The 24771-nt window shown below is 34.5% G+C and overlaps 2 protein-coding genes and 1 pseudogene across 2 annotated transcripts; all 3 read right to left on the bottom strand.

Annotated features, from left to right (window-relative positions):
* Window positions 1-2863: 2863 nt before the first annotated feature.
* Window positions 2864-6138, bottom strand: LOC120080525 (cationic amino acid transporter 1-like; annotated as a pseudogene).
* Window positions 6139-9299: 3161 nt separating this feature from the next.
* On the bottom strand, window positions 9300-12451 carry LOC120080524 (cationic amino acid transporter 1-like). The gene is made up of 3 exons (XM_039035209.2): window positions 12161-12451; window positions 10819-11592; window positions 9300-10014 (listed from the first exon to the last, which is right to left on the bottom strand). The coding sequence occupies exons 1-3, from the start codon at window positions 12384-12386 to the stop codon at window positions 9455-9457; spliced, it is 1560 nt and encodes a 519-aa protein (XP_038891137.2). The 5' UTR covers window positions 12387-12451; the 3' UTR covers window positions 9300-9454.
* Window positions 12452-19853: 7402 nt separating this feature from the next.
* LOC120079012 (thaumatin-like protein 1b) lies at window positions 19854-21210 on the bottom strand. Its single transcript, XM_039033181.1, has 2 exons — window positions 21159-21210; window positions 19854-20539 (listed from the first exon to the last, which is right to left on the bottom strand). Exons 1-2 carry the CDS (start codon window positions 21208-21210, stop codon window positions 19854-19856), a joined length of 738 nt encoding a protein of 245 aa, XP_038889109.1.
* Window positions 21211-24771: the final 3561 nt, after the last annotated feature.

The following is a 24771-nucleotide window of genomic DNA, read 5'->3' as shown; positions in this document are numbered from 1 at the left end:
GTTGCAAATGATCAGAGGTTGTAGATAACACTGCTCAAAATTCCAACACTACTCAAACATGAAAGGAGTTGCAAATGATCAGAGGTTTAAATACTCACCTCTCATGGAAGAGAAGGAGATCGACGGACACGGGCGAGCGACGACGTGAAGGGGATCGACGACGAGCGAAGAAAGTTGAAGAACGATCGTTGGCGAGCGAAGAAAGCTGAAGAACGATCGACGACGAGCGAAGAAAGCGGAAGAATGAGTAACGACGCGACAGAGATAGGGTTTGGGCGTAAAGGAATTGAGAAGGAGTGCGATATTAGGGATATATTATTTAATAAAATAAGGAAAAAAACATTACACCTTTAATGTCGGTTTTAAACCAACATTAAAGCCTATCTTCAATGTTAGTTTAAAACCGACATTAAAGATCCATTTTTTTAAACCGATATTATACATCCAATTTCACTTTTTCTAACCGACATTAAAGCCCGAATTTCTTCTAGTGACACCATTGCTAAAAGAGGCTTACATTTAACTAGGATGACCATAGGTGATTTGACCTTAATCCTGAGTGAGCTGTGAACTCCTGTCTATGAAGACGGTCTTTGATCTGCATGGATGAGAGTGGCCAAATTCGCTGACTCAATATGCCTACCATTTGAGGGATTCGTCCAAGTGGGAAGTTGAAAACACAACCACACAAGAAGAAATTCGCTTCTTCCCAATTGTTAGGGTAAGTAAATAAATTACTCCCTTAAGAGCTAATTCTGGGTTCTCAACAAGGTAGTGCCATACCCTCTCCTGGCCCGAGAGGGGTTAAGTTATAGTTGGACTATGACTATATGTTTACTAGAGGGATCAATGGTACTTAAAAAGTTAGATGTAACTATAGGGGTAAAATAGTAATTTTGACCCAACTGTACTTACGAGCAATTTGAAGGGTCAACACACTATTGATTTGTTTTATCCAATGGACACATAAATATATATATTTAGTGCGAAGAGTGCAGTTATCGGTCTTTAATGGAGTGACCGATAGTTAATGAAGGTTAATTAATTTAATTAAAGAGTTTAGTTAATTAATCAAGTATCATTGGAGCTTCAATCTATAGATCCATAAGGTCCCATTGTTAGCTCAATAAGGATTAATGAGAATCAAATTAATTTTGGATTGATTTGGTTGTTCAAATTTATAAAGAGAATTAATTGTATAGGATACAATTATTATAATAGAATACAATTATTATAATGCATATGATACATTATAATATAAAGTTTTAATGAGTGAAATAAATATTTGAAAATGATTCAAATATTAATTATATGAATATGATTCATAAAAAAAACTATAAGTTATATTATGTGTGATATAATAAACTATAAGTTATATATTATATGAGATATAATATATAGTTTAATAATATTAGTTTATTAATATAATTAAATTATAATTGTTTTTGAATTTTGAATTTAAAAACAATAACTCTTTAGGGAAGTTAATTTGATTTAGTGGGAAGTTATTTCCCTGATCTCTCATATGCGTGGGAGATGAGTTGGATGAAATCATTTTTCACACATAAGTTTGTTCTGTGAAAAATCCTCTCATCATCTTCTTCTCCTTCTGCCAAATTCTCTCAATATCTAAACTCCCCCTTCATCAAAATTAAGCCGCAGAAGCCCATACACTTCCGGTTGATTCTCACCTTGGAGAATAATGAGGAAGACATTGTGGTGGTGTTTGGATTCCGATCTTGCTGCTGTGTATGTGGTTGATTAGTTCGTGAGGAGAAGATTGAGTTGGTGCTGTGAACGGGAGAGGAAGCTAGAAGACGGTTCTTCATGGATTAGTTTTGCGTTTCCTTTTTTCCTCTCTAAATTTAGAGTAGAAAAGCGTGCTTAGTTCTCCTTGTTTATCCATGTTTCTGTTACTATGTATATTCAAGTTCAATAAAACGAAAATTAGAAACAGTTGCCATTCGATTACTTCCACTTCAGGGAATTCAAATCCTTTTAGGATCGTTATCGAAAAAGATTTGTATGGCCCCACTGCGATCAATAACAGTTTTTGCCCTCGCGAGTGCTTCTTCAGAGATGGAACAAATTCCTTTTTTTACCCATAGCAGGCTCCTGGTAAGTGTAAAAGGTAAGCCATATGTAAAAAAACAGGTGGTTAGAAAGAAAGGACAGGAGATGAAATGAGAGGCAATGTATAAGACGTAGAAAATAAAGACAGAAGGGGAGTAAAAACAGGGGGTGAAGCAGGAGAAATGGCAAAGAGGGTAAATGGCAGGGAGGGTTAATGTTGGTTGGTGGAAAAGACTCAGAAGCTGAAGGGTCGATGGTAGATGTGAGGGGAGAGGTGAGAGAGAAAAGTACTGTAGTAGGAGGCCATTTTTGCTTTATGTCCCCTTATTATCTTAAACTTTTATTTATATAACTTGATTACTAAGACTCCTTTGATAATATTTTCATTATCCGTTTTTTCTTCTTTCTTGCTTTCATTTTTTAAGAATCAAGAACACATAAACATGTTTGATAACTATTAATGATTAACAAATGTCTAAATAACATTATTTTAGGCCAACACATATGTGAAACGGAGAGATTTGAATTTTGATCAAATATATTTTTAGCTATAAAGTTTAAATAACCATAGAAGGACTCTATCGTCAATATATAACTCAACTAGTTAAGGTATATAAGAACATTTTGCACAACAACAATAAACGTATTAATAATAAGAATATAAAATTTCCTACTACTAAACAATTAATAAGAGATCCCTTTTCTAAATTAGAATTAATTCCAATTTCTTCTTGTTCATCATTAGTATCCCAATTCCAATTCCCATAAGTCATTCAAATCTTTTCCCATTTCACACACTTCCATCAATTTCTCCTGCTTGGCGCTTGGATTCCATGTCAGTGTCATAAGAAGCATGCAAGCCAAACAAGAAATAGTAAATCAAGAGAATGCCAGTCCATATCCCAAACCTTTCAAATGAAGCTTTATCAATGGACCCAAGAAGGAAAAAGTTAATGGCAATGGATAATGTAGGCAGCCATGGGACCAATGGCACGCCCCACACTCGGCTTCTTGGCCAGTGGGACGCCGATCCATAGGGCTAGAGTTGAGAGGAACCATGTGGGAATGGTCACTGCAAAGCCGACCCAGCCGTCGCTTGTGCCCCAGTAAGCGACGGTGGCGATTGAAGACCCAATTATCAGAACTAGGCAGATTATGAGCTTGTTGTGGTCCGACGTCGTCGTCTCACCGCTGCTATAGTAGCGTCGAATGATGAGACCTATGGCTACTAGCATGAAGATGAAGAGGGTGGCGATTGAGAGAAGGTTTGAGAGGATCTCCATTGTTGTGAAGAAGGCAATTATTGCTGTTGCAATTAGCATTGATGCTGTTGCGTTCACTGGAGTTCCTGTTTGAGGAATTAAACACTCAATTTTTGTTACCAACGTATAATGTCAGACAAAAGGTGATTTAACAATATATATTGAAGCAGGATCGTTCAATGCTGTGTCTAATATATCTAATCGACAGGTTAGAGAATCATTTTGAAAGATTAAAACACATGTTGAAAACTTTTCAAAATTCAAACTAACGCTGAAGGCACATTTAGGAGTAATTTTGGAAAGTTTAAAATTACTTTGTCAGGTTTAATATTATTGAAAAACATGTTTTTAATCATCTAAAAACAAATTTAATGCTATGAAAGTCAAATTTGTAAAGTGTAAAATCAAGTATTAGTTGAAGTGTAAATAAGTTTTTCTTAAAAAATCAATATGATTTTGAATGATTAAGGATATGTTTAGAAGAATTTTAAACATGATAAAAAATAATTTTAGCTATTTCAACATCACTGTCAAACATGATATATATATATAAAGGGGTATTTAGAACACTGAATTTACTTATAAAGTTTGGAGTTAATACGTTGGAGTTAGAAAGTATGTGTTTAGAGTATGCAGAGTTGTAAGATGGATTTTTCAATAAAAGTGTAAAATGAAGAAATAGAAGAAGATCGAGTTACTCAATAAATGTGCAAATTTCAATAAGTGGTTTAACACTAACTTACGAAGATGTATTGAACAATTTCGACTATATAGTTTAACCAAACATAAATAAGAGAACAATGATTCAGCGTAGCCTAGTTTGCATGTAATCCCGTTCTCCCCTTTGATTTAAAAAAAAATAATTTTTTTTTAAAAAATTAGCACACGACAATTTTTTATTTGACCGTTGAAAGATGAAGTGCAACCCAGATGTTCTCTAAATATTTTTTTAAATAAAATTGTTAGCAATAATCATACCAGTTTTTTCATTGACTTCGGCAAACCATGGGGAGACCATGTGGGTTCTAGCAATGTGTGTGAGATACTGAGCCTGGCCAACCGAATTGACCAACAACACAGTGGTCATGCCTTTAATCGCACCAGCAGCCACAATATATTTAGCCCAACCCCATCCAACAGCCTCAAAAGCCATCGAAAACGGTGCATCTGCATCGATCTGTTGGTATGGCTGCATGAGGCATAGCGTAACAGCAAGAATGCAATACGCAAATGTGGTTAGCACCATGGAACCAACAAGTCCAATCGGGATATCTTTAGCTGGATTCTTAGTCTCTTCTGCCAATGTCGAAACTGCGTCGAATCTGACATATGCAAAGAACAAGACAGGCAGAAGCTACGAAGATGCTGCTAAGGCCATAGGGTGGCGATGGGAGTGAAATTTTTCGGGTTGGCTTTGGTCAATCCAACAATGATGATGAAGAGGATGACAACGTGCAAAATCGAGGCAACGTAGTTGAGGCGGAAGGAACCTTTGGTGCTCGCTATGGCGAAGGTGCTGATGACGAGGATGACGATAATGGCGATGGGATCGAGTTGGTTGTAGTCATCAGGGAAAGCCGGTACATGGACACGAAAATCATTTGGATGGTGGTTGCAGAGGGTGGCAAAGTATGACGTCCATGAACGGGCTACGGCTGCGCTACCGATAATGTATTCAAGAATGATGTTGCCGGCAGCGACGAATGCCACAAAGTCTCTTAATTCTACCCTTAGGTACGCAAATGATCCACCTGAAAGGAAAAAAAATGATATAGTAGTTGTTAAAACATTATTATAATTGTTTCATATAATCAATGATTGAAATATCTATGAATATGTTGCTACATTCTTTGATAGATCTATAAACCGAAGGACTCAATGTCTCATTTCTTTCGTTTTGTTAAATAATTTTTCGTCTTTAAATTTTTTTTCTAAAATTCAAGCAATACAACTAAAGATTAAAACTAAAAAAATTTTATTTTGAAATTTGACCAATTGACATATTTCTATAAAAATGAAAAGATTGAAAAAGATGTGAGAAGAGGCATTTTCAAAATCTAAATAAAGTCTAAACTTTAGAATTTTGACCACCATTTATAATTAATTTCATTTGACTTCATTGAAAAACAATAAAAAAAAGTTATTCTTCCACTCAAAATCATGAGAAAGTAGGAAGAAAAATTATAATTCAGATAACATTGAGCATTAAAATGATAATTAGTATTTTTATCTAATAATAATCAATACTGCGGTGAGAGAATTCAATAAAAGTTCTCACTTTAATTCTTATCCTAAAATCTTATCCAAGTAGGAAAAACAAGATCAAGCATTAGTTTTACAGGATAGTAACCTTTTAGCCTCTAACTATTGAGTTTATTTTCAAATAATTTATATTTTTACCCTAACTTATTTTACTAAATACTCACTTTATTAATTTCAATGAATAATCCAATTAATTTTCACTAATTTTTTTTTGCCGATTATTAAAATATTTAAAAAAATCTAACATCATAATTAAAAAAAATATTATTTTAGTTATTAATATAATAACGAAAAGCACGGACCGGCAGCCGGAATCTCAACGGCAAACTCAGTGTACAGAAGACGGAAAGCATGGCGGAGATGCCAGAGACAACATAAGACAAAACGACGGCGGGGCCGGCGTGTTTCTTAGTCTCAAGACCGGTGAGGACGAATATTCGGCGCCAATGACGGCACCGACGCCAAACCGCATAAGGTCTCACCATGTGAGGGTCTTCTTCATCTGATGCTGGCTTCGAGCCTTCATCTCGACGAGCTCGGTGTGGTCGGCGGACCGGGCCGTGAGCCGGTCGAGCAGACGAACCGGGGTCGCCTTCAATGCTTTTGTATAATTTCCCCAACTCTGAAAGGACTCCTCTTGAAGAAAATCTTCCTTCCCACAGCCACAGGATCTTCTTCTAATCCCTTCTCCACCATCATTAACATCACTGCTCGGCTGCCCCATTCCGACTTCACACTGAAAAAAAAGACATCAAATGAAGAAACTATAGCAAACAAGCCTGGTTTAATTACAAAAATAAGTCTTAATTAAATTTTAAAAAGTTTCATTTTTAACCCTCTAAATTTTATTTCATTATTCTTTAAAAAGGATTTCTGTTCATATAAAAACAAATCTAAATAGATACATCAAATAAATTTGAAAGCTTTCGGAGAGTAATTTTGAAACAAACTTCAAATTCGGAGGACTAAAATGTTATGCTATTTTAAATTTAAAAACTTAGATATAACGTGAGTTGTATCCATTTTTGTATGAACTAGACTACATACCAATCAAAATCAACCACATACTATTTATTTATTTATATAATTTTAAATTCGATTGTTTTTCCTACCAGGTAAGGAAATGAGTTACATCGAAGTAATTGTCATGCTGCTTAGACTACATTTAATCATTCTTTTTTTAATTTTATAATTTGGATATATAATTAAAATCAACTAAAAAGTATCTTTGATAATTTAATTTAAATTTTAGGTTTACTTCGACTTCCATCTATTGAAGTTTCATTTCAATCATTTGGATAATGCTAATGATAAGGTAAATGATTTAAAATGTAAATTGTTATAGGAACCGAAACGAGATCTAAATTTAATAAAAAATGAAAAATAAAAGTAAAGCTAGACCGAATAGTTATATTGTTAATAATATTGAGGATCTCACATTGAAAAACTGACCCAAAATCGGCAAGAACCGAGGTGGAGAAGAGAAAGGCAAGGCGAGAGAAAAAAAGAGAGGAGGGAAATTGGGTTATAAAGGAAGAAGAAATGACCGATAACAGGCGGTAACAGTAGTTGTTTTTCTGATACCCAACAGGCATCTGGAGGTTAATTGAAAGGTCACATTCTATGGTATTAAGCCCTGCTTTCTAAATTTAACTACTCATTCAGAATTATTAGGTGAAGATTCTAATTCTTCAAAAGCAGTAATTATTAAACCCAATATACCACAGCTGGCTCCTAATTTTAAATCGGTTTGATGAAGGTTGTTTAGCATCCAACGGAAAAAAAAAATGAAGAAATTTCACCATTTTTATAAGATATTAACATTTCTTGTACACTATACATGAAGGTGAAAAAATGAATTTGGAATAAGGAAGGGAAAATGGAAATGAAACACATGATGTATTTATGATCTATCCGCTCTTTTCAGTAATTATGATGTATCTACTATTGTTTTAAATTGGAAGACTTTCTCCTGGCCTCTCATTTTACTACTTGTTTGTATTATTGATTCTCTTGTGTACTCTTTTTAGTAGCAATGAATCTTTTCTATTTGGTTTGAGACTTCATGAGGGTTTGATGGATGTGTCAACTTAGCTAGTTGAGATATCCTGGTGTACCTATATTGATCTTTCGGCTCCCTTTAATTGTTCTTTATCCAAAAAAATACGAAACATATGTGTATATTATCATTCACCATGAGGGTTAATTAGAGGTGATCCCCATCTTCCCATGCTAATTGCTAAACCCTCCTTAAGGATTAGCTTCATCCTAATGTTTTCTATTCTTTTTTTCAAATATGAAAAGCTTTGAATTTCTCTATATAATCTTGGAAATATTAACGCTAAATTAAAACTTTCAAACTTTATGTAATCTAAAACACAATTGTTGTGTGGAATCATGATTATGGGGAATGTTGAAGCTTGTGTTGCAAGGTTTCATGGGTTTGCTGAGTTTTATTATTTTTAATCGAGTTTTTAAAACTGTCTCTCCTTTATGTTATATGAGTTTGCAATATTATATATCTTTCAATTTTTTTTAATAATATATAGAATCAAGAAGAATCAATAGGTGTATTTCAATTAGATTTACACATTTATAACACTTTCATCATTTTCCAAGTCTGGTAAAGTGCATTCATTCACAATGAAAAAGGCCAGTATATACATCGAGAGTTAGAGATCAACTCAACCCAAAAGAGAAAGAAAAGATAAAGGAAAACCATTCAATTAACAAAAAAAGTTCTATTTGGTGTGCTCCAAAGTGCAAGTAATGAAATTATATCATCCCATGCCAACAAGAGCGTAGCTCAACTGATATAGCGTTTGTACCATCGACCTCGAAGTCTAAGGTTCGTTTCTCCCACCCCACACTTTAATTACAATACCTTTAAAAAAAAATTATATCATCCCATAGTTGGTATTGAGATTTGTTAGTGCCTCGAGACGTTCATCTATTTCTTTCCAGCCAAGTACACCACAAAGCAGCTGCTATATACCTTTTGCTTTCATTACTCATACTAACCTTTTAAATTAGATGTTCTTGATATACAATTCTAACTTTTATTCTACTAAATTGCGATATATAATATGTAATCTAGGGGATATTTTATATTGCCTAACTTTTTTTTTTTTTTTTTAAAAAAAAAAAAAATAGAAAATCTTGATTTCAATTTTCAATTATAACTTTTATCCAACGTTGAAAGGTTAGTTGAAATCAAGGGACTATTTTGTATTAATTTAAATACCCTTATCATCTTAAACTTCTATTTATATAAATTGATTACTTAGCGCTCGTTTGATAATATGCTCATTTTTCGTTCTCTCTCTTTTCTTGTTTCTATTTTTTTAAGAACCAATATATTAATGATTAACAATTAACAAATGTCTAAATAACATTATATTAGGAAAACCCATATGTGGAAGATAAGAGAGATTTAAATTTTGATCAAATATATGTTTTGAGCTATAAAATTTAAATAACTAAAGAAGGACTCCAAGTCAATATAACTCAACTAGTTAAGGTATATATCCTCTCAATCAAGATATCAAAAGTTGAAGTTGCTCCACTTTTTATTGTTGTGTCGAAGTAAAAGAAATAAATAAATAAGAAGAAAAAAATTGGAAGACATAAAAATCAGATTGCATTACACAAGTACAATAAAATATATACAAAGAGAATAAAAACTAACATGCATAACTTGACCATTTTGCATAATAATAATAAGAATATAAAATTTCTCACTACTAAGCCATTAATAAGAGATCCTTTTTTCAAAGTAGAAATAATTTCAATTTCTTCTTCTTGATCAGTATTATCCCAATTCCAATTCCCATAAGCCATTCAAATCTTCTCCCATTTCACACACTTCCATTAATTTCTCTTGCTTGGGTCTTGGACTCCATGGCAATGTCATAAGATGCATGCAATCCAAACAAGAAATAGTAAATCAAGAGAATCCCAGTCCATATCCCAAACCTTTCAAATGAAGCTTTATCAATGGACCCAAGAAGGAAAAAATTGATGGCAATGGATATGGAAGGCAGCCATGGGACAAATGGCACGCCCCACACTTGTGGCTTCTTGGCCTGTGGGACGCCAAGCCATAGGGCTAGAGTTGAGAGGAACCATGTGGGAATAGTCACCGCAAAGCCGACCCAACCGTCGCTTGTGCCCCAGTATGCAGCGGTTGCGATTGAAGATCCAATTATCAGAACTAGGCAGATTATGAGCTTGTTACGGTCTGACGTAGTCGTTTCGCTGCTGTTGTAGTAGCGTCGGACGATGAGACCTATGGCTACTAGCATGAAGATGAAGAGGGTGGCAATTGAGAGAAGGTTTGAGAGGATCTCCATTGTTGTGAAGAAGGCAATTATTGCTGTTGCAATTAGCATTGATGCTGTTGCGTTCACTGGAGTTCCTGTTTGAGAATTTAAACACAGTATCGTTCAGTATTGTGTCTAATGTATCTAATCGACGTGTTAGAAAATCATTTTGAAAAGTTAAAAAATATGTTGAAAACTTTTTAAAATTCAAACTAACACTGAAGGCACATTTAGGGAGTAATTTTGAAAACTTTAAATTTTCTTTGTCATGTTTAAAATTATTGAAAAATATATTTTTAATCATCCAAAAGTAAATTTAATTCTATGAAAGTCAAATTTCTAAAGTATAAAATCAAGCATTAGTTGAAGTGTAAATCAAAATTTTCTTAAAAAATCAATAGAATTTTGAATGATTAAGGATATATTTGGAAGTAATTTTAAACATGATAAAAATGATTTTATCTATTTCAACATCATTGTCAAACATGACGTATATATAAGGGGTATTTGGAACATTGAGTTTATTTATGAAGTCTAGAATTAATATGTTGGAATTAGTATGCAAAGTTGGATGGATTTTTCAATAAATGTGCAAAATGAAGAAAGAGAAGAAGATCAAGTTACTCAATAAATGTGCAAACTTCAATAAGTGGTTTAATACTAACTTATGAACATGTATTGAACAATTTTAACTATATAGTTTAACCAAACATAAATAAGAGAGCAATGATTAGATGCAATCTAGTTTGTACCTAATCTCGTTCTCCCCTTTGATTTAAAAAAAAAAAATCATTTTATTTAAAAAATTGCCGCATGACAATTATTTATTTGCCAGATAAAGTGCAACCCAGATGTCCTCTAAATATTTTTTAAAATAAAATTGTTAGCAATAATCATACCAGTTTTTTCATTGACTTTGGCAAACCATGGGGAGACCATGTGGGTTCTAGCAATGTGTGTGAGATACCGAGCCTGGCCAACCGAATTGACCAACAACACAGTGGTCATGCCTTTAATCGCACCAGCAGCCACAATATATTTAGCCCAACCCCATCCAACAGCCTCAAAAGCCATCGAAAACGGTGCATCTGCATCGATCTGTTGGTATGGCTGCATGAGGCATAGCGTAACAGCAAGAATGCAATACGCAAATGTGGTTAGCACCATGGAACCAACAAGTCCAATCGGGATATCTTTAGCTGGATTCTTAGTCTCTTCTGCCAATGTCGAAACTGCGTCGAATCCAACATATGCGAAGAACAAGACGGCAGAAGCTACGAAGATGCCACGAGGGCCGTAGGGGGCAAAGGGAGTAAAATTTTTCGAGTTGGCTTTGGTCAACCCAGCAATGATGATGAAGAGGATGACAACAACATGCAAAATCGAGGCAACGTAGTTGAGGCGGGAGGAACCTTTGGTGCTCACCATGGCAAAGGTGCCGATGATGAGGATGACGACAATGGCGATGGGATCGAGTTGGTTGTAGTCGTCAGGGAATGCCGGTACATGGACACGGAAATCATTTGGATGGTGGTTGCAGAGGGTGGCAAAGTATGACGTCCATGAACGGGCTACGGCTGCGCTACCGATAATGTATTCAAGAATGATGTTGCCGGCAGCGATGAATGCCACGAAGTCTCCTAATTCTACCCTTAGGTACGCAAATGATCCACCTGAAAGGAAAAAAATGATATAGTAGTTGTTAAAACATTATTATAAGTGAAAAACAATGTGAGAAGAGGCATTTTCAAAAACCAAATAAAGTCTAAACTTTACAATTTTGACCACCATTTATAATTGATTTCATTGAAAAACAACCCCGAAAAGTTATTCTTCCAATCAAAATCATGAGAAAGTAGGAAGAAAACTTATAATTCAGGTAAACATTGAGTATCAAGTTGATAATTGGTACTTTTATCTACTAATAAGCAATACTCGGATGGGTAAATGCAATAAAAATTAATCACTTTAATTCTTATCCCAAAATCTTACTCTAAGTAGAAAAAAAAATCAAGCATTAGTTTTACGGGATATTATCTTTTTTGCCCCTAGCTATTGAGTTTAGTTTCAATATTTTATATCTTTACCCTAATTTATTTTACTAAATACTCACAAATGAATAATTTAATTAATTTTTACTAATTTTTCACCATTATTAAAATAATTAAAAAATCTCACATCATAATTTTTTTTTAAAAAAGATATTATTTTAGTTATTAATATATAAAGAAAAGCATGTACCGGCAGCCGGAATCTCAACGGCAAACTCAGTGTAGCAGAAGACAGAAAGCATGGCGGAGATGCCAGAGACAACATAGGACAAAACGACGGCGGGGCCGGCGTGTTTCTTAGTCTCAAGACCGGTGAGGACAAATATTCCGGCGCCAATGACAGCGCCGACACCGAACCACATGAGGTCCCACCATGTGAGGGTCTTCTTCATCTGATGCTGGCTTCGAGCCTTCATCTCGACGAGCTCGGTGTGGTCGGCAGACCGGGCTGTGAGCCGGTCGAGCAGACGAACCGGGGTTGCCTTCAGTGCTTTTGTGTAATTTTCCCAACTTTGAAACGACTCCTCTGGAAGAAAATCTTCCTTCCCACAACCACAGGATCTTCTTCTGATCCCTTCTCCACCATTAGCGTCACTGATTGGCTGCTCCATTCCGAGTTCACACTGGAAAAAAAGGGATCATAAAAAGAAATTATAGGAAACAAGTACTGATTAAATTATAAAAATAAGTCCTAAATTTTAAAAAGATTCCTGTTAACCCTCCAAATTTTATTAGAAAAAACTTGGCTGCATCCATTTTGTCAACATAAAAATTTGTGACAATTTTTTAATTGAATTATTTTTTATTTTTTACTATGTAAGAAAAAAATGATGGATTTTAGGTCTATTGTCCATTTATTATATTCTTTTCCAAAAAAAATTGTGTTTATTTGTAAACAAATATAAAGAGATACATGAAATAAACTTGGGGTTTATTAGGGTTAGGAAAAAAAATTTATAAGACAACATGGTTTATAGATTCAAATCAGGAGTGTTTTTTGTAATTTAATCCCGGAAGTACTCGAATCGATTATAGGTTCATTTTCAATATTTATCCATTTGAGTCATACTTGAAATAATTATTCCTATAATTTGAAAAACGTGGACCATATCGTACAAGATTCAATCAACAAAAATGCAAGAACCAAAACGAATTCTAAACCTAATAAAAAATGAAACGTAAACCTAGAGAATAGTTACATTGCTAATAATGTTGAGGATCCCAAGTTAAAAAACTGACCTGGAGACGGCGACGGAGAAGATCAGAGAAGAGAGAGATTCGCTTTAAGGCAAGGCAAGACAAAGGTGAGAAAAAGGAGGAGAGGGAAATTGGGTTATAAAGGAAGCAGAAATGACCGATGACAGGCGGTAACACTAGTTCTTTTGAAACCCAACTGGCAGCTGGAGGTTAATTGAAAGGTCACATTTTGTGGTATCAAGCACTGCCTTCTAAATTTAGCCACTTCATTTTGAATTATTAGGTGAAGATTCTGGTTCATCTAAACCAGTAGTTATTAAACCCAATATACTACAGCTAGCAGCTCCTAATTTCAAATCGATTTGACGAAGTTTGTTTAGGATTTAAGAGATCTCACAATTTTTATAAGATATTTCGTATTTACCTGACCTAAACTAATGAGTTAGGGTAAGAAAGGGAAAATGGAAATGAAACACATGATATTATCATTCAACTTGAAGGTTAATTAGAGGTGAGATGCCCATCTTCACATGCTAATTGCTAAAAACTCTCATTGTAATTGCCTCTCCATGAACCTGCAAAATGAGAATATAAGTTTTAGCTTCATATAAACCCTTCTCTAAAACATTTACACTTCTATATAATCTTAAAAATAACACTTAATTATATTTTAAAATAAAACTAATGAAAGATTTAGGGAACATTTGACGCGTATTGTTGAGTTAGTGATAATTGTTCATGGAGTTAAAAAGTTTGTATTTAGTGTTGAGTTTAGTTGAATTGAGTTAAGTCAGGAAATTTGTATTTGGGATTCTGATTTGATTTAATTTATATAAGATATATCTCATACAGTTTTTTTGTAATATAAAGAAGCTTTTTTGTTACATGTTTTTGTTTGCTTTAAATTTTTTCTTTAACCATTTAATATTATACATATTTTTCAAATTTTTAACACTCGATTGAGATAGTTAGCTTAAAAACTTCACATATATTTTATATTTTTTTTTGCATGTAACCATATACTTTGAAGTAGACAAACTACTATTTTTTCCATAAGATCAACAAACTTAATTATAACCTACTTTCACATTTGTGGAATCTATGAGTAGAACATGCATGCACAAAAAATAAGTAGACCATATATATGAACGCATTTAAGAATTTTTATGTCATTTTTTCATAAGATCAAAGATTTTTCAGTTTATCAATTTTCATAATAAACTTTTAATTTCATAAAATTAGAGATAAATCTCATAATCAAATAGATAGTAGTAATTTTCAATTAGTTCGCCACCCTCTATTTTTCTTTACTTAGTTAAAACTAGTTACATAATTATTTTTCTTCCTAATTACATAAGTCAGATTTTGAGGAGCAGTATTTTTTAGGGATTTTGAAAAGATTTTAAATAAAATTAAATAAAGATAGCTAAAAATCAGCAACAAAATGGTCTAAATTCATTTACTTATTTGAGAAAATTTAATTGATACATCACGATTGACAAGGAAAAAAAAAAGGAAAACTAATTGTCATATAATAAGTTACCGACATTGCATATCTTGATGTTCTTATAAATTCTCATTTACCTAATATCTTTGAATAATCGATCGGGGGACAAATTTATGAAACTTCATATTGTTCCCGATGTCGATATCTATGTTTGGTATCCATATCAACGATATAAGAATCGATAACAATTAAAGATATCAAAACCTGTAAACATGTATTGTTTGCATTTCGTTGAAGTAAGAGAAGATCAAATCTAAGCAAAGTAACAATACGAACAAAAAAATATCTACATCGAAACAAAATTGATAATTGGTATTGACTTATGGCTGACAATATACATCGTTGAATAACCATATTTATTCCAAACCGTTTGAAATTAAGTGTACAATGAACAACATGCCACAGTAAAATAAAATCTAAATTCCTATCACTTGATTAATACTGTTGGTGAAAATTGAGTTCTTAAAAGAAAAATATCTTTTGAGAATCCCACGTTGGTTAAGTTGAGGAATTAACTCTCCTTCCCATACTCCCATATTGGACCTTGGGTTTGGGCCTCAAGGGGTACCCATGTTTTAGAAGGAGTGAGGAGTAACGAGGCTTATAAAAGGTGCAACATCTCAGCACTAACCCCGATACACAATGTTTTTTTAATCCAAGTCATCACCCCCGTCACTGGTAAATTGTGATGTATTGAATAATGGTGTACATTTTGGACAAAATTATTATTTATGATGAAAAAAAATAATACTAAATAATGTTCATATCATACATTTGAAAAATGTAAGATATTAAAACTCTTACTATGCAGTAATAGTAAGTGAACAGGTTTGATAAATCGTCCCGTGATTGAACCGTACGAAGAAAAGTAGTCATCTACAGTTGACCCATTTGTTATTTCTTCTTGTGCACAACGATCATGACATGTATGCCAGAACAATAGATATTTTGCATAAATTTGGTGCCAATCTTGGTCGTGCTTACCTCTCAAATCAATTTGATGTAGTGATTAAAAAAATATATAATTTATTTATTTTATTACATAAAATGATAATGGAAACAATATATAACTAAAATAATACTTGGCCCTGAGTGGATCATGATTTGGGGCCTGTAACTGAACTTGTGGTGCTACAATATTAAATCTATCATAAGTCCATAATTGTAGCAGTATTAGTGACCCTACTATTTCCAAAGTCTATGCATTACTAGCCTGGCATAGTTCTCTATAAAGTCATGCAAGACAAGCACCACCGCACGAGTACGTACCAGCATGCTCAAAATTGGCCAACAGTGGAAGAAACATAAGGTATACCACAAAGTGTTCAACTTGTCAGCGAACAAAAATCCTCCAATAAGCTATATAATATATGCTCATGCATATCTTTGTATGCTGATGTCATTGACAACGAGGGACAACTCTGTAACTTGGGATACTAACCACGGGATACTCAATCTTGAGCCTTTCAATTTATTTGGTCGAACGCCTAAAACATGAGTGCTCCCCTTCAAGCTTACTAATTTCAAACATCCCATGAGTTTTGCGCCGACAAGCATGTAACCTCCAATCACAACCATCATTCTACTATTTCTCATATACCAAATATCTTGGTTCGATTCTATTACGGAAATTTGATAGTGTGCTGTCATGCAGTACTTTTTTAAGGCCAGTTGTAGATCTTCTTTAGTGTCAAATAACATTCCTTTTTGTATTAAACTAAAATTATCTACACATCTTCTTCTTTCTTCAAATGTTGACCCTTGTTCAAAGATTTAGGAGTGGACCTACACATTCGATCAAGGTTGTCACTGCGAAGCTATAGTGCATAAACAAACTGATTTTCAAAACCAAAGTGAATCGAACCGAATTTCAAAAAATTGAAGAATGTGGTTCGATGTAATTCTAAAACCGAATTATATGGTTCAACTCAATTTCAATTTCGAAAACCGCTTCTGAAACTGAACCGAACTATTTTTAATAAATAAATAAATAAATAAATATATGTTAAAATTAGGGTTTTGCGCTCTAGGGGCAATTTGTCTTTTTCATTGTACCCTAGGGTTTCCCTGTTCTCTATTTAAGTTGTTGGTCTACTAGATTCCATTGTATCAGTTTCTAATAATAATTCCCTTATCCCGTGGTTTTTCTCCCTAATTAGGGTTTTTCATGTAAATTCTTGGTGTGCTATTTTCCTTTCCCTACTCTATTTTTCATCATGGTATCAGAGCATGGAGACGAAACCCTGGCCACCATTGAGGAAAATCCAATAGGAGAATCCCAAACCAATAACCCAGATATAATCACTGTTATCCAAAAAGCCATTGATAAATACTTCAAAACCCTTCTTTCCCACTTCCGTGAAGACCAGCCGCCGCCGCCCTACCCACCGCCGGCCGTTTCCGTCGAGCCAGCCGCCTCCCTCGAAGACTCAACCACCAGCCCCAACCACCATTGAGATATCTGAAAACTTCTTCAGGGAAAGGCTTAATGTTAAGGAAAACTGAAAAACGATATATCGAAGCTTACACCGATGCTGATTGGGCAGGATTTGTAGTAGACAGAAAATCAACATCAGGATATTGTATCTTTGTGTGGGGTAATCTTGTTACATGGAGAAGCAAAAAACAAGGTGTTGTTGCCAGAAGTAGAGCTGGGGCTGAATATAGGGCCATGAGTCAGGGAATTTGTGAAGAGATCTGGCTTAAAAAAGTCTTGAAAGACCTTGATCAAGAGCATACCAGCCCAATGAAACTTTACTGTGATAATAAAGCAACCATAAGCATAGCAAACAACCCTGTTCAACATGACAGAACAAAGCATGTGGAGATTGACCGACACTTTATCAAGGAAAGACTCGATAGTGGCAACATTTGTGTCCCTTATATTCCCTCCAATCAACAAATTGCAGATGTCTTAACAAAGGGGCTTTCCAGACAGTTGTTTGACGCTTGTGTGAGCAAGTTGAGACTTATTGACATCTACGCCCCAACTTGAGGGGGAGTGTTGAAATTAGGGTTTTGCACTCTAGAGGCAATTTTGTCTTTTTCATTGCACCCTAGGGTTTCTCTGTTATCTATTTAAGCTATTGGTCTACTGTATTCCATTGTATCCATTTCTAATTATAATTCCCTTATCCCGTGGTTTTTCTCCCTAATTAGGGTTTTCCACGTAAATTCTTGGTGTGCTATTTTCCTTTCCTTACTCTATTTTTCATCAAGATATATATATATATATATATATATATATATATATATATATTATGGTCTTTAGTTGAACTTTGAAGATCTCAGTCCACCTCCTCCTCTCTCGATCTTAGACACGAATCCACGATCTCCTCTTTTTCCATCTCTCCATCTATGTCGATCGATATTCTCTCCTTCCATCTCTTCTCGATCTTTTCTCCCCCCATCTCTCTCGATCTTCTCTCCCTCCATCTCTTCCTAGTTCCACCTGCTGCTCCACCTTCTCCGACGCCTAGTGGCTGTTGACTACCGCAAGTAAGTTTTTTTTGTCTCTTCTTCTCTCAGTTTTTTCTCCACCTCACTCTATATTTCCATAGTTTTTTTCTCTCTCTCTATTTTTATTTGTATGTGATTTTTCAATTTCCCCCTTTTTTCTTCCCTTTCATTCTATCATCTTAGGAAGTGGAACGAAGAAGGAAATAAAAAGAAAACAAAACAAAACAAAAAGAGTTTAAAAATGAGGGGAAAAAAGGAACTTGAAACCACTTTTGAAATTGAATTGAATTGTATATATCTAGTTCTTTTTAGTTCGGTTCGAACAGTAGAAACGGCGTGGTTCAGTTTCACATATAATTTTTTTTTGAAAAATCGATTCGGTTTGGTTTGATACATATTGAGTTAGTAATATCCCAATCTATATGGGTGAACATATTTAACGGTACCAACTCATTTCCATGTTCTTAACTACCTTACATATTATTCATCAAGTTCTACATCAATATTACTATCCTTAGCATTTCTAGGTTTAGAATGACTAAATCTCCGGGACACAACGACATATTTAATCAAATGTTTACAACTATTATAATAGACAAACTAGTAGTCTAACTTGTACCTAGTACACTAGTATGGAAGTTGTGGAGCGGGTCTACGACTTTCTGGTCAACGTAGCATGTCATACATGTGGCCGTCGTCGGGTGGCAAGTCAGCATCAGGTCAGCGGCTAGTCATGTGATGTGAAGGGAAGTTGTGGACTTCATCCACGATTAAGCTTTAAATCGTAAATCGGGTACACGTTTTATGTGCTTACTCAGTACTCGTGGACCCAACCCACAATTTCACTACCCTATTTTTGTCAATTCTTTCAACTCAACCTTATTTTTTACAATAAATATTAAAATAGCATTATCTTAAACAAAATTAGCATTCACGTGATGATCACTAAATCAACCTAGAAGAAGATAACAATGAAGGGAAAGGAATGAACGATTGAAAAGATATTCAGACATCGAAATGCTAGACTTACCAAATATTGAACACTTGACAAAGGAACAACTTCAATCAAGGAATAATAAGGGAAAGATGCTAGAATAAATAATGCAAAAAAAAAAAAAAAGGTTAATTAAGGGATTCAAAATACTGAAACACGATCATTCGGTCAATTTAGTAACTTTTTTCTAAATCTCGAGAGCATTGTAATAATGCTTGCATCAGTTCCATTCCATTAATAATGTAAATAACGTCAATAGAAATCAAATTACGATGGTAAATTGGCTATGTACGTAAACAAATTCAAAGCAATCCAAATCCAACCTTTTTTGCGATTGAGGTTTATTATAATTGGCACATGAATGAAAACCCATTACAATTGACATTAAAACCTCTCGAGAATATTAGAAAATAAAAGTTTTGCAGTAGTAAATAATAAAAAAAAAGTTTGTGTAAACTATGCATATAAATCATTTAGGGGGTGTTTGGTGCGCAGAGTTGAATTGAGTTGGTAATTATTATAGGAAGAGAGTAAAGAGAGTTGATGCGAATAACGAGATAAGAAATGTGAGTTAACGCTAATAACGAGGTAATAAACCTATTTAATAATTGATGAACCAAATGGTAGGTGAGTTTTTTTTTACCCACCCAACCCAACCCAACTTGGGGCCAAACACCCACTTAATTTATTCATATTAAGTAAAAGTTTCCACTAAGTGAATGAACATCAAGGACAAAATGTGATAGCATAATTAGCTCCACTTGAGCAAGTAAATGTACTTGTCTTATCATCATATACATAACTAGAAGCTTGAGGACATTGGCTCTTGAATATCTTCGAATAATTCGTCGGCAGGCAAGTTTCCGACTGATTATGGTCTCCACTGCAACAATATTCCGGCTTATTAAAAGCCATACACGCACTTTTGCATGCTATCACTACGCCACGTTGGCTTTTAACGGCCAATTCCGGTGGACAAACGACGTTCACATTTCTTGTACAAACTACTGATTTGCAACCACTTGATCCCCCTACGGGGCTTACTGTAACCGGCAAATTGTAGCCATCAACAAGGCTGATATCGAAGAAATCTTGGCCGTGGTTCGCCGCTATTGTGAACTCCACTAAGCTTGCTGGCGGAATTGCGCCGGCACCGTTGCAGGAGACTTGGCCGGAGCCGCAGTCTGCAGTTTGACAAGTGAACTTTCCATTTGCATCACTGGAGCAAAGTGTTCGAGCCCAGAACCTCCCGGACCATGGCATCGACGATATGTTGACCGTTGCGGTTGCGGTTGATCCAGGGAGTAATTTGAAGCCAGTGGTAGATATTCGATTGCCGGCAACAGTTAAAGCTCCGGGCCAGATTGGGATCTTACAATTGTTCTTAATGACGAAATTGACGGAGTGAACCCCTGGAAATACAAATATAATGTGAAGATTAAATGAAAATGATAAAATCAAACAGTTTTTTTCTTGCACACCAATAAAAATTACGGCACGTGACATATTTTGACGAGACAACTTGAGATTAAGTATTTGGATGAATTGCAAAAGATGACGAGAGCAATGCTTGGATGCATTTCAAAATGTGCATTCATCGTTATACATCTCACTCTTATCACATAAATAAAAAATGAATTAAAATATATATAAAAAAAGAAGTAAGAAGAATTTATCATGTGACGAATTAAAATAATTAGCAAATGAGACTTAAATTACACTATTGAACATAAAATTTTAATAGTTTTATTTTTGATACAACTCACAAGACCTCATATATCAATGAAGATAATTGTCCACGTTTATATACCCATGATCATTCTCTTCCTTAATCAATGTGGGACTTCGTTCGCACTCTTAACATGGAAAAAAACTCTATCATATTTATTAGTGTTCGGATAGAATATAATAACATAAGATTTAAGAGGTTTGTTTAAAAAATTGACTTTCTACAATTTATTTCTAAGCATTTAAAAATTAATTCAAATCAAAACTTTCCTAGCTACTTTATCATAAAAAGAGAGAATGTACCTGAAATGGAGAATATGATTGAAAGCCTAAACAATTGCATTTGGAATGCCATGGGTGCAAATTCTCTAGTAAATTTGTATGTTTGTAAGAAATTGATTATTTTCTTGTGAATATATGTATAAATATATGTGGGTGAAGTGAGAAGTCTCTTATACAGCCAATCCCTCCAAATAAAAATGGTATTAGAATTAACTATATAATGATGAATTTAGCATTGTGTTAACTGATAATTTTGTGATAATTAGGATATAAATCCAGCCTAGACCCTTCTTCTCCTTATTACCATCAATAAATGCTCAAAAATAGGCTCTAACTTCTCTCACATCTTTTGCTTTCTTACCATTTCCCCTCAATGATAAATTTAGGAAGAAGTTTCATTACTTTTTTTTCTTTTTTTTTGAAACATATCTTACCACTTTTGAGTTTTTGTTTTTGAAAATTAAGCTTCCACCTCCAAATTTTTTTCTTTGTTACCTACTTTTTACCAATGGTTAAAAATGAGCCAAAATTTGAAAACTGGTGAGAGAAAAATGTAATCTCTTGATATGCATTGATGGTCATACGTTAAACTGAAGAATATTCAATATGCGTTAATCGTGTATGCAATGACCATACGTTTCTGTCACAAGTTTTCTTGCTCTCTCGACAAGTATATCAAGAATGCAAGTTTTTGGGGATGATTCGAGGTCGAACACAGGGACTTGTAACTAAATGATATTCGTAAAGTAATGCATTTGCGGCGAGGAATAAGAATAAAAAGAAAGAAGTTAATTAACTATGTGCTACTCCTACTCCTAGCTAAACAGACTGAGCAATGGAAGTTTGATTATGAGAATTGTTAGAGATGCGGCAACTGTTAACACATAATAAGACGCATGAAGAAATAGAATTGTGGAGGGGATAAATTCACCACGTCATTAAGCTTGGTCGCAAGGGTAATCCTAGTTCGCCATACTAACGTATCGCACACCTCTCGGTGGCCAGCCACATGCTTATATCTCTATAACACATGGTTGTGTTGAGCATAAGATTATTCCTATCTCTAGAAACACTGGTTACTTTGGCTTGTGAATCCCACTCTTACCTTCTTGGGCAGTTACTTATAGCCACTCAGCTCATAGACAAGCATTGCAATGGCCTCACACTAAGCAAAGAGGATTGGTTTACTATACTTGCGTAACACACATCTCTCGGTGGGTTGCTACATGCGTCATATCTCTATACCGCATGATTGAGTACACGATAACTCTAGCAATTAACGGTTAACTAATTGCAATGAAATTAAAAGATGAATAAGAAGAAGATGATGAAGATGGTGTTGAAGGAACTAAAGAGATGCATTGATTACAAAATGTATTATTGTCTTAAGTCAAAATGTAATACAATACAAAGATAAGAAGAGAGGTGGAGGGATAGATGTAGGTAATCTCTTGCTTCCATCAAATGTACGTCAACGTTGTCGGTGGTGCCATGAATGGGTGATGGAGTAGTCTCTCTCGAGCTCTATCTCCGACGAAGCTCTGGTCGTCACTCGGAAAGGGTTGAGGGAATGAAGAACTCTCAAAGAATATCTTGTTCCCATTCTCATCTGTGATCACAAGAATCTGCCTAAGGAAGAGACTCGGATGCTTGAATTTAGGCTCCAAGGCTCTATTTATAGAGCTCGAACACTGAGAACATTGGTAGTTCTGCTCTGAATCACTTTCATTTCTGACACGGTAGGTGAAATGTCAGCATCATCTTATCTCTTTGATACTCCCAAGGTGTGCATTCATAATTGTTTCTTCTGAAGTATCAATGCATTCCAATTACTTTGCGATCGACCTTCTATCACGGTTATCACTCTGTAGTTGCAACATTCCATGTGACGTACTGGTCTTCATGAAGATCAACACATGCGATCAACTTTGCGATGGTCTAGGATCAACGCATCAGATCGATTCCTACAATAGCTACAAAATTAGACATTTTGACGCAAAATAATGTATGATATATGTTGGGCTTTATGTCCTAAAACTCGAGGTTTATAAACAATAGAACTTATTCTGAAAATTCAATAAGTTATTATTGAATATATTGTTTTTTCAACAATCTAAGTCCCTTGACTATTATATGAGTACTTGAACTTTATGTGGAGACATACAAGTGAATCGGGTTCGAGTAAATAGTCAAAATGATTTATAGTATATGAATAAGGTTGGGTGCCTTATTCTGGTAACACTATTGGATGCGGCCTACTCTGTAGTTGTTACAAAGAGTTGTAAAGTTCTACATACGAAGTGATTCTGATTCGTGCATGTTATGACATGAGGAGTGGAGGCGTCCTGTACAAATGAGTTTTGTACAAGAACGGACCACGAATTTAGTCACTTTTACTTTATAACGCTGTTTACTATTTAAGATTGACTATTTTAAAGTGATGACCTAGGTAACTTGACCTTAATCCTAAGTTAAGTATGAACCCTTATTTATTCGGAATTATCCTTTGATCTGCAAACGGTGAGAGTAGACCAACATCTCTACTCAACAAGCCTCCCATTTTGGGATAAGATCGGATGAATAGTTGGGGACATAGGGTGCAAGACAGAATTCACTCCTACCCAGTTAGGGTTAGTAGAGAGGTTATTCCCCTTAAGTGTTGATTCTGGGTCTTGAACAAGAGGCTTCACCCTCTCATTGGCTAGAGAGTTATTTGATTTGTTGATTGGATCACAAATCAATTGTTCATTAGGGAATCAATGGGACTTGAGAAACAATAGGTAATTTTGGGGGTAAAATAGAGATTCAACCCAGCCGTTATTACGAACAACCTGTGAAGGGTTAACTTACTAATCATGGTTATATCGAGTGGACATAATATATCTACAGTGAGGGGAGTTCAGCTATGGGCTTTAGTGGAATCACCCATTAGTTAACAAATGGGGGTTAATTCGGTCTAATGAGTTTAGCCGATTAATCTCGGATCGTTGGAGCCCATGATTTGTAAGTTCGCAGGTCCCCCTACTAGTTCGTGAATAGATTAGCTCTAGAGTAACGTGATAAGCTAATTTGAAATGTTTAAATTAGAATTAAACGAAATTGGAGAAATAATATTTAAATATGATTTAAATATTTGAAGATGAAATTGTGTAAAAATTAATGTAATATTTGATATTAAATTAATTAGAATTATTTAAATTGTTTAAATAGTTATTTATTAATTTATTAAGAAAATTAATTTTGTAAAATTAATATTATTTTCAGTTTTATAAAATTGATTTATGAAATCAATTTTGATAAATTGGAAAAGAAAGAAAAAACACAAAATGGAAAATAAGCATTTTCCATTGTCTTCATCAAGTAGCTCACTAACAACCCATTTCTCAAGCTTCATTAACTCCAAGCATGAGCTGCATCTCATGCAGCTAATCTTTTTGCATGATCGTCTGCAATATATTGAAGAGATTGGAGTGATATTGAGGCAATGCAACCGAAAGAATTTTTCTGAAAAATTCGAGAGAAGAAGGGTGTTCTTCATTTTTGGGTTGCTGCTATGAGCATTCTTCAACTTCCCTTAATCCAAGCTTATTTTGAGTCCCACTACTCAATCTAGAGCATCAAGAGGATAGTAGGA

The sequence above is a fragment of the Benincasa hispida genome, chromosome 6 (genome assembly GCF_027475165.1).
Source record: "Benincasa hispida cultivar pf3 chromosome 6, pf3_genome.v1.1, whole genome shotgun sequence".
Lineage (NCBI taxonomy): Eukaryota > Viridiplantae > Streptophyta > Magnoliopsida > Cucurbitales > Cucurbitaceae > Benincasa > Benincasa hispida.
Note: the sequence above shows the minus strand (reverse complement) of the source record. Positions and strands in the feature narration are given on the sequence as shown.

Excerpts from the sequence above, each read along its gene's own strand:
- LOC120079012 (XM_039033181.1), bottom strand. The coding sequence starts at position 21,210 with ATGGCATTCCAAATGCAATTGTTTAGGCTTTCAATCATATTCTCCATT. Across the intron at positions 20,540-21,158 it reads AATCATATTCTCCATTTCAG|GGGTTCACTCCGTCAATTTC; the intron begins GTACATTCTCTC and ends TTGTATTTCCAG.
- LOC120080524 (XM_039035209.2), bottom strand. The coding sequence starts at position 12,386 with ATGAAGGCTCGAAGCCAGCATCAGATGAAGAAGACCCTCACATGGTGG. Across the intron at positions 11,593-12,160 it reads CGTTGAGATTCCGGCTGCCG|GTGGATCATTTGCGTACCTA; the intron begins GTACATGCTTTT and ends TTTTCCTTTCAG. Across the intron at positions 10,015-10,818 it reads CAAAGTCAATGAAAAAACTG|GAACTCCAGTGAACGCAACA; the intron begins GTATGATTATTG and ends ATTCTCAAACAG.